The sequence below is a fragment of the Salmo salar genome, chromosome 13 (assembly GCF_965601325.2).
Source record: "Salmo salar chromosome 13, fSalSal1, whole genome shotgun sequence".
NCBI lineage: Eukaryota > Metazoa > Chordata > Actinopteri > Salmoniformes > Salmonidae > Salmo > Salmo salar.
This window is the reverse complement of record NC_138303.1, coordinates 74360945-74370562: the sequence shown is the minus strand read 5'-3', so window position 1 is coordinate 74370562 and position 9618 is coordinate 74360945. Positions and strand designations below refer to the sequence as shown.

Here is a 9618-nt window from a genome sequence, read left to right as displayed (position 1 = left end):
ACCAACTCATTATCAAGCCTTGATTAAAATAATAGTAGAATGCACAAGGTGCAATTTCGAAATTGGGTAGTGCATCTTGTTGTCCTGTTGTCATTACATACCTATAATTTGTCAGAAATGTCCAGATCGACTAGTCCATGTCAGCTAATGTTTTACCTAGGTTTTGTTGTAATGTTTGATTTACTCAAATATCACATGAATACACAGACATGGCAAAATGTATAGAATTGCAAGAAACCGAGCTTTAAAACTGCAAAATGGTCTCCAACAAGAGGGGTGTGAACAGTTTGTGTCATGAACAGTGCTTGTGCCCATAGAAACAGACACGCAGGAGATGTTCCTCAATGCTGGAAGGGGGGCATGAGTGAAAACGTTTGGGAACCCCTAGTCTAGACTAAGGGCAGAAATATTTCCAAAACATCAACTGCCAAATAATGTTTCCCCTTATGTGAAAGGACTAATATCATGACTTGAGTGGAAATGCATTATGAGAAGTTATACTGAACCAAAAAAAGCAATACTGAACAATACCATGGTCCATAGCATGTCAAGTTACAGTATGTACAGTAACGTTTACCTTTATTTAACTAGGCAAGTCAGTTAAGAACAAATTCTTATTTTCAATGACGACCTAGGAACAGTGGGTTAACTGCCTTATTCAGGGGCAGAACGACAGATTTTTACCTTGTCAGCTCGAGGATTCGATCTGGCAACCTATCGGTTACTAGTCCAATGTTTGAACCACTAGGCTACCCGCCACCCCAACATCATGGTATTGTTCAGTTGTCTTACCTGTGGACAGGTTAGAAACCTGATAAGACACGATAGCCCAACAAATAATGTTGCTACGTGCAACAAAAATAGGAAATTGAAGGGCTTCTGGTCTGATCCCAGCTATGAATCACTACTGTTGTGCCCTTGAGCAAGGCAAAATGGCTGTCCATCCAGAGGCCATCGGCTCTCCAAACAGGGGCGCTGCACCATGACTGACTGACCCTGTGCCTCTCAACTGTGTATGTCTGGACTGGGAGTGTTAGAAAAAAAGAGTATGTTCGAATCAAATTGACAATAAATGATCTATTGATAAATCAGCAACTACAGTAGATAATTGGAGTAGAGTTGTACTCTGTCAAGGGGAGGTCCATTTATGTGATAAAAGCAGCGTTTGGCGTATTTCACAACGTTTTCTTGGATATACAGAGCTGGAACCTATTATAAACTATAAATCACGAGTCCCTTTATGTGAAAGGACAAAAATCCAAGTTTAATGTGTCAAAAGGCAACCATATTTGAAAACTCTGTGGGAGGACACATTTCAAGGCACTGTAAAGGACTGATATGTGTAATACATTTGCATCAAGGATAGAGTACATATAACATAGAAACAGATTAACGACACTGACATCCTTCAAATGTATCACATTTTGAATCATAATGGCCGTATCACTACATCATCATGCATTCATGATCACGATGAAAATACACGTGACTACAAATAAGGAACACCATATTTGTGCAGTACTTAGCACATTGTGATTTAAAACAAACAGACTGAAGATGTAACAACCTTCCAAAACAACAAAACTCCTGACAAAAACAAGGAGAGCATGAGCAACCCCTATAGTGATTGGCTCCATAATTCTATGATTTAGGAGGTAGCAGTTAACACATTATAAACACAACTACAACTATCCATTATAAACCATAAATTAGACACACAGATAAATAAACAGTATTGTAAACTGACAAAGCATGGAGTCATGGCTGCATACTCATTTCTACACTTAACCAGGATTGGATAAGTTCTTTGTAAATCACCCACATGAATGCTTGTCACTGTCAACAAAGTTCAAATTCTGGTTAAGGGTGTACAGTGTATTCGGAAAGTATTCAGACCCTTTCCCTTTTCTACATTTTGTTACGTTACAGCATTATTCTAAAATGGATTAAATAAAAAGAAATCTCATCAATCTACACACAATACCCCATGACAGAGCGAAAAGAGGTTTTTAGACATTTTTGCAAATATATTAAAAATAAAAACATACTATATTTACATAAGTATTCAGACCATTTGCTATGAGACTTGAAATTGAGCTCAGGTGCATCCTGTTTCCATTGATCATCCTTGAGATATTTCTATAACTTGGTTGGAGTCCACCCTTGACATGATTTGGAAAGGCACACACCTGTCTATATAAGTTCCCACAGTTGACATTGCATGTCAGAGCAACAACCAAGCCATGAAATCAAAGGAATTGTGCGTAGAGCTCCGAGACAGGATAGTGTCGAAGGCACAGATATAGGGAAGGGTACCAAAACCTTTCTGCAGCAATGAAGGTCCCCAAGAACACAGTGGCCTCCATCATTCTTAAAGTTAAGAATTGGACAACACCAAGACTCTTCCTAGAGCTGGCCACACAGCCAAACTGAGCAATCAGGGGAGAAGGGCCTTGAAAACCAAGATTGAACTCTTTGGCCTGAATGCCAAGTGTCACGTCTGGAGGAAACCTGGCACCATCCCTACGATGAAGCATGGTGGCAGCATCATGCTGTGGGGATGTTTTTCAGCAGCAGTCTCTGAATGTCTTTGAATGGCCCAGCCAGAGCCCGGACTTGAACCCGATCGAACATCTCTGGAGATACCTGAAAATAGCTATGTCGCGACGCTCCCCATCCAACCTGACAGAACTTGAGAGGATCCGCAGAGAAGAATGGGAGAAACTCCCCAAATACAGGTGTGCCAAGCTTGTAGCGTCATACCCAAGAAGACTCTAGGCTGTAATCTTTGTCAAAGGTACTTTAACAAAGTACTGAGTAAAGGGTCTGAATACTTATGTAAATGTGGTATTTACAATTTTCATTTGTAATACATTTACAAAATAAACTTTTGCTTGGTCATTATGGGGTATCGTGTGTAGATTGATGAGGGAAAAAAATAACAATTTAAGCAATTTTAGAATAAGGCTGTTACGTAACAAAATGTGGAAAAAGTCAAGGTCTGAATACTTTCCGAAAGCACTGTAGATTAGCATGTCAATGTGTAATTCTTGGAGAATGTTTGTCCACAATATTAGAGACAACAGGAAAGTTCATTTTAAGGAGGGAAACCTAGGCATTCACAAGTAATGGCCTTGAAATTACATTAATACAAGGGCTGTTTGCTCAGTGTGAATAGTACTGATCTAAAAGAGGACCTCGTCTTCTTTTTCATCACTCTTCTCTTTAGCACTAAGGGTGAGGGTATGTACTGGGAAGGTTTTATCAAATGCACCATGGTCCACCCGGTAAGAACCTTTTTCCAGAGACATGCAGGATTCAAATCTGTGGCCCCACAGAATCTCCTCCTCAGTATAGGAGGTTCTGGCTTGGCATGTCATACCTACAACACAAAGGAGACAGCCAGGCAATTATGAAACGTTTAATCTTTACACATCTAGCTCTTATGCTACAGTCACAGACATGAAGGCATTAAAACTTGTTCAAGTGATTTTAGATATCACATTCTAACATTCAAAGCCAACCAACCTGATGCCTCCACGATTCCCTCCAGAATGATGATGATCTCAAATCTCTCTCTTGTCAGACGCTCAGCCCCTATTTCCCAAAAGGGACTGCTTTCATTGATGACATGGGTGATGGTCTGAGGCTCGACCAACAGAAGCCTGTCTCCTCCGGTATCGTAGCCAAGGTTGATCTCTGATTGCTCCAGCGGTATGAACTCCCCTTCCTTGGTCTGTCTGGACTTAATCAGCTTGGCTCGAATCTTGGCGTCCACCATGTGACTCGCCCTCAGGTCTCCAATGCGGAAGAGAAGGCAGAGTTTCTCGTCACGCTCCGATATGACACAGTGCTTGCTGAAGATCAGAGTCTGGGCCCTTTTCTGAGGCCTGGAGATTTTGACGAACATGCAGCCGACCATGAGGGCGTCAATGATTGAGCCAATGATAGACTGGGCCATGAGGAGAACCACTCCCTCCATGCAGTTGGCTGTCACCAATCTGGAGCCGTAGCCAATGGTCCTCTGGCTTTCCACCGACAGAAGCAGGGCGGAGATGAAACTGTCCACGTTCTCGAAGCACGGCTGCCATTGCGGGTCGTGGACGTGGGCCACGTCGTCCCGCAGCCAGGCATCTAGGAAATAGATCTCTGCAAAGGCCACCCATGTAACAATGTAGCACATGGTAAAGACAAAGAGGAACCAGCGGTACTTCAGGTCCACCAGAGTGGTGAAGATGTCTGAGAGGAAACGGCTCTTGTCCTCGATGGGACCCAGGTTCACCTGGCACTTCCCGTCTTTGGTGACATAGCGTTGACGCTGCTTGTTGGCAGTACCGTAATTTGGCCTCCCTTCACCTAGAAGTTTGCAGCGTGGCTTGTGGGGCTTGTTCTCACCACTTGTGCCTTGGTTGGGGCTTTGGGTGCTATCAAAGGGGCCACCAGAAGGAGCGCCAGAGTACCACCTGGAGCTGAAGCGCTTGAGGTGGCGTCTGCGGTGAGCATGGTGAGCAGTGGCAGGCTCCTCTGGCTCCTCAGTGGGAATGATGTACTGGCCGGTGTCTACCTCCCGGCTGATCAATCCTGCAACAACCCTATGGGGGGTTGGGCTCTTGGGATGTGACTGGGGGGATGCAGAGGAGACTGGCTGGGGTGGGAGAGCTGGGAAGTTGTTATTTGTGCTGGGGAAGAGAGAGGCTCTTCTGGAGTGGAGCATCATCACGGCCATGTTGGTTTTTGCTACAACCTAAAAATTAAAATAAATAATAATAAATAATAATAATAAATATATATACTGACTCGTACATTACATACATGATCTACAATGTGTTTGTGATGGAAACAGAGTGTCCAGTGTAAACACAACCCACTGAACAATATCCCAAAACACAAATGAACGAAATTGACTCTGCAATAGGTACCTTCTTTGGATATGGGGTAAAGCGCGTTGATTCTGGGGGTGGTCTAGGGAGGTATGCCAGGAGATGTTTGCCTGTGAGAGCCTTTGCTGGGGGAATGGAGTTCCTGCGAGGGGCAATTCTCATAGGACTCCTGTAGTCTCCGTTATGGGGCTCGTGTAATGTCACCCTTCTGCACATCATGGTGGAAACCATCACAGAGACTACTGTAGATTCCTGTGCTCTGTGTGGCAGCTGAGCTGCCGAGGGCTCAGGAAGTTGATTTCGTGTTCCTGTTGAAACAATAGAATCTGATTGAGAGGTGTCACACAATTAACAACCACCACTACAGAGGAGACTAAATTAAACTCTTCAACCAGGCAATACTGGTTGAACTTACCTCCTTCTGTCCTGATAATTTACAGTCATACGCTGTATGTCAAAGTTGAGGGATTGCTAGAACGTTAAATCCAGCTGTGGGTCAGTGGCAGTGGTGGTTCTAGACCATTTCAACTGGGGGGGGCCAAGCTGGGGCCAGTTGTACTGTTAGAGGGGCCAGTTACATTAGACGTTATTGTTGTCATATCGTTTTGCATGGGGTACGATACTGTTGTGTTCTGCCTAAAGCCGTCCACTAGAAAATATGTGGGTTAAATTAGTGTTCCGCGTTGCCACTGTCTAATAACGGATGTAAAAAAAGAACGATAAAAATGAGTTATGTAAAAATTATTTCATACTCCACATTTAGGGGGGCCAAAATTGTTGTCACAGGGGCACTGGCCCCCTCTGCCCCCCAGAACCGCTAGTGGGTGTATGACAGATCTCTGATACGGAGGCTTCTTTCACCAGATGGTTAGCTCTCCCTCAATATAATTTCTTACATCATTCCTCCCCCTCTCATCCCACCCCGATGACCTTTCAGATCATTCTAATGTGACGTGCATCGTGTGATATCATCGGTCCCTGCTGGATCTAATTAAACATCCAGGATTATGACTAATCCCTTTAAATTAATCTGGGAACAACCAAGGAGCATGGTGATGGATTTTGAAGAGATTACGGTCCTACTCTTAGTTACGAGGGTTTAGGTAATTGTTTTTCCCCAGATGTGGTCAAATAAACCCTGGGCAAGGCTCTATTTCTTGTGGTCACTGTTACTGTTTGTATTGTCACTCTCTCCTCTACTGGTCCGCCAAACAGCTCGTAGCAGCAGACGTGCTGCACTGGGTGTAGGATTTTGGAACACGTCAATATCAACCCTGACTCCAGAGTGCAGTAGACCATGAACTGCCCAAGGCATTGTAATCAACAGCGCTAATTAAAGCTTGCACTCCGAATGATGTAGAGGAAAATCTAGAGATGTATAATAAACCCTTATCTGTAGAATAGTTGAGATGCTACATTTATGATGTGTCGCTAATGTTGAACAACATCTTCTTCATAAATGTGTTGATTTTACACGGATGGGGTTTCACCAATTCTGAGATGTGTGGCCCATTACTAAAAGTTACATAACAAAAACAAAAATCACTCTCCTTTTTCAGTTGTAACCTTACAACAACCTCCATATAACCAGACCAACACCAGAAGGAATTAGCTAGAACAACCTGGGAAACTATAAAAATACGAAGAGGAGGAAAGTAGAGGATGGAGGTATGCATGTCTGTACATTAAGGAGAGTCATCACAACTGCCAAAAGAAAGAAACAACAAACTAAACCATACCTGAATAGAGATGATAGTATTTGTTCTTCAGATCATCTTCCACATGAGATATAACGAGCAGCTCTAAAAAAAAGAGAAGCAGGATAGCTTTTTGAGTGGTAAAGCTGGTGCTGTGGTGCCTCTCCGGTGATGTCAAGCCGAACTGGCAGGGCGCCTGCTGTCCAGCTGCGGACCAGAGGGGCCCCCCCTCACAGTCCCCCCAGCCCCCTGCCATTGGTCTGATCACACAGGGAGGTCAGCTGTTAATCTGCTCGTGAGGTCAGCAGGGCTGGTGAGCTGTGCAGCCAGGAAGTAGTGCGACACCATGGGAAGTGAGAAATAAACAAACACAATGTACAGTGCATTCGTAAAGTATTCAGACCCCTTGACCTTTTCCATATTTTGTTACAGCCAGGGTTGGCGAGTAACGGATTACATGTTTAATTTTTTATTTAACCTTTTTAACTAGGCAAAATAAAGTATATAGCTAGGTATCATCATCTAACAACGACATTTTTGGCCGATACCGATATCCAATATTTTCCTTGCCAAAATAAACAATACCTATAACTGATATTTTAAATTTTAGCAGCCTTTTAAGCGTTCTAGTACAGTTAAATAGTTAACACACACAGGGACGCAGCGGTCTAAGGCACCGCATCTCAGTGCAAGAGGCATCACTACAGTCCCTGGTTCGAATCCAGGATGTATCACATCCGGCCGTGATTGGGCCCAGCATCGTCTGGGTTTGGCCAGGGTAGGCCTTCATTGTAAATAAGATTTTGTTCTTAACCGACTTGCCGAGTTAAATAAAGGTTACACACACCACACTGACCAACAAGTTATTTAGTTGGCATTTACGTATGTCTCCATTACCAGTAAAAAAACATAATCAAAACCTATTTCTTTCACTTACTTGATGTGCTGTTTCGTTGTTCTATTCTCAACCAGGATTTCTATGTAACGCCGTTTGGGTCTTTGCATGTCAAAAAAGATACACGTATTTGACTTGTCAAATAAGCTTGTTGACCAATCAGGACCTGAATATGACTGCACATCACATACTTTTTACGTAGTTATTACACATTGATTACACTATCACTCGTATTTCATATGTCACAACATTCATCGATATGTATGCTATGACGCTGGTAAAGTTGTCTCGCGCACTTACAGTGCTGGTCATAAAAAAACAGCTAGCTAGCTCATGGATGCAAACAATGTTCTTCCCCAAAAACATAGCAAAACGACAATCTGTTTCAGTAGGTATATAGTTAGCTAGCTAACTATATAGCTAGGTGTCATCATCTAAAACAACCCTAATTTATAAAACATTTCTTATTTCATTAATGGTCGGACCCATCTATGTGTAGCGAGCAACAATAAGGGTGAGCCACAAAGTGGACTTTGCGGTTAGCCTTCAAAATAAAAGTATGTCACTGACAGTGAAGCAAATGAATACAAATAGTAGAATTATGCCATTATTGAATAGATCATGCTAAACGAGGTTGGAATGTTATATAAAATCCACAGAAGACAATTTGTTAATTTGACAAATCTGTTGAAATCACACTGGATGTAATATACTTTAGAATTGCATTGGGGCATTCTTATTTCACTGTACAGCCTTACCTATGGTTTGTGGATCAATGACATGGGGTATCAGTCTATTCAGTGACACCCCGAGAACATTAGCGTAGCTCTTATTGAGGGACTATGAAACAGCTGTAAATTGAGCCACTTTTGTTGTCAACCTATGTGTATTGAACACTATTCCCGAGGAAAAACAATACTGAGTGGATGTTTTGGAGTCTGATAACTCTGAGGAGGATATTGGGAAAAAACATCTTGGGTATTGAGTAGACTGATACCCCATTTCATTGGTCCCCAATCCTTAGGTAAAGCTGTACAGTGCAATATGAATGTCAATACACACAATTGACTGACTGGGGAGATGATTTCAGTCACGCGATAACATTTGCTAACATTTGCATAAACTCTTCACAGTTGTGTTCTGTGGGTGTCACAGAGTAGACTGATACCCCATTTCATTGCTTCACATTCCAACCTTGTTTAACATTATCTAGTCTAAATATGGCATGAATCCACCAATTGTAACATTCTTCGTCACTTTCAAATAGCTACTTTTAGTTTGAAGGCAAACCGCAAATTCCACTATTGTGCCTAATCCTTATTGTGGCTAGCTTTACAACACATAACACAGTCCGATCGAGCCTCACTAGTCAGAAGAAGCTAGCTGACTGCTTATAACTTTAGCCTTGGGCAACAGGGTTAAGTAGCTGGCTAGCTATTTATTTTCATGAACTGAAGTTCATTTTCAATAGGCGAACAACAAGTGGCTACCTAGCTAATACTTACAAGGATTCTCAAATCATTGCTAAGAATAATGTTAATGACTGTAGTTCCTACTGATCATTGTTTTCAGGCTGGTTGTATTGGAGCTTGCTAGCTACCCCAGAAGTTGCGGTGGAACAAATAATGTTTTTTTACCAACGTGGTATTGTAAACACATCTTGCGTGGCCCGTGTTTGCAGACTTTTTTTTGTACAGCTTTGACAGTGCTACAAAGAGTAGTGGTGGCGTTTGGCTTGCACGTGCAAATTCAGAACACAATATTCTATAATATAACCGTGTTATTTGACAGTCAAATTAGAAGCAAATAGTGTTATTTGACGTGTATCTTTTTTTGATACGCAAAGACCCAAAAAGCGTTCCATAATATGTTGTGAAGCTAATAGCAGTGACTACTGTGTAACTCCGCTAGGGCAACATCTGAAAAATAGCCACTTGGTAGTGTTTACTGGTGCTCGACCAGTCACAGAAGCCAATATCACCCACGACAGAACGGTTGACTGTCAAGGGCAATGAACACCATTATCTTGGCTTTAATGGATTTTGCCTTTGAGTTGTCTTGCTGAAATGTTCTTACTCTTTCAAATGACTGCTTGATCCACACAGGATACATTGTGGGCTAGGTTAGGTCATTACATCATGTACCT

At 42.3% G+C, this 9618-nt stretch overlaps 1 protein-coding gene across 1 annotated transcript; it reads right to left on the bottom strand.

Moving 5' to 3' along the window:
* Positions 1-1237: 1237 nt before the first annotated feature.
* LOC106567723 (G protein-activated inward rectifier potassium channel 4) lies at positions 1238-7096 on the bottom strand. The gene is made up of 4 exons (XM_014137343.3): positions 6620-7096; positions 4920-5188; positions 3529-4744; positions 1238-3382 (listed from the first exon to the last, which is right to left on the bottom strand). Exons 1-4 carry the CDS (start codon positions 6831-6833, stop codon positions 3186-3188), a joined length of 1896 nt encoding a protein of 631 aa, XP_013992818.2. The 5' UTR covers positions 6834-7096; the 3' UTR covers positions 1238-3185.
* Positions 7097-9618: the final 2522 nt, after the last annotated feature.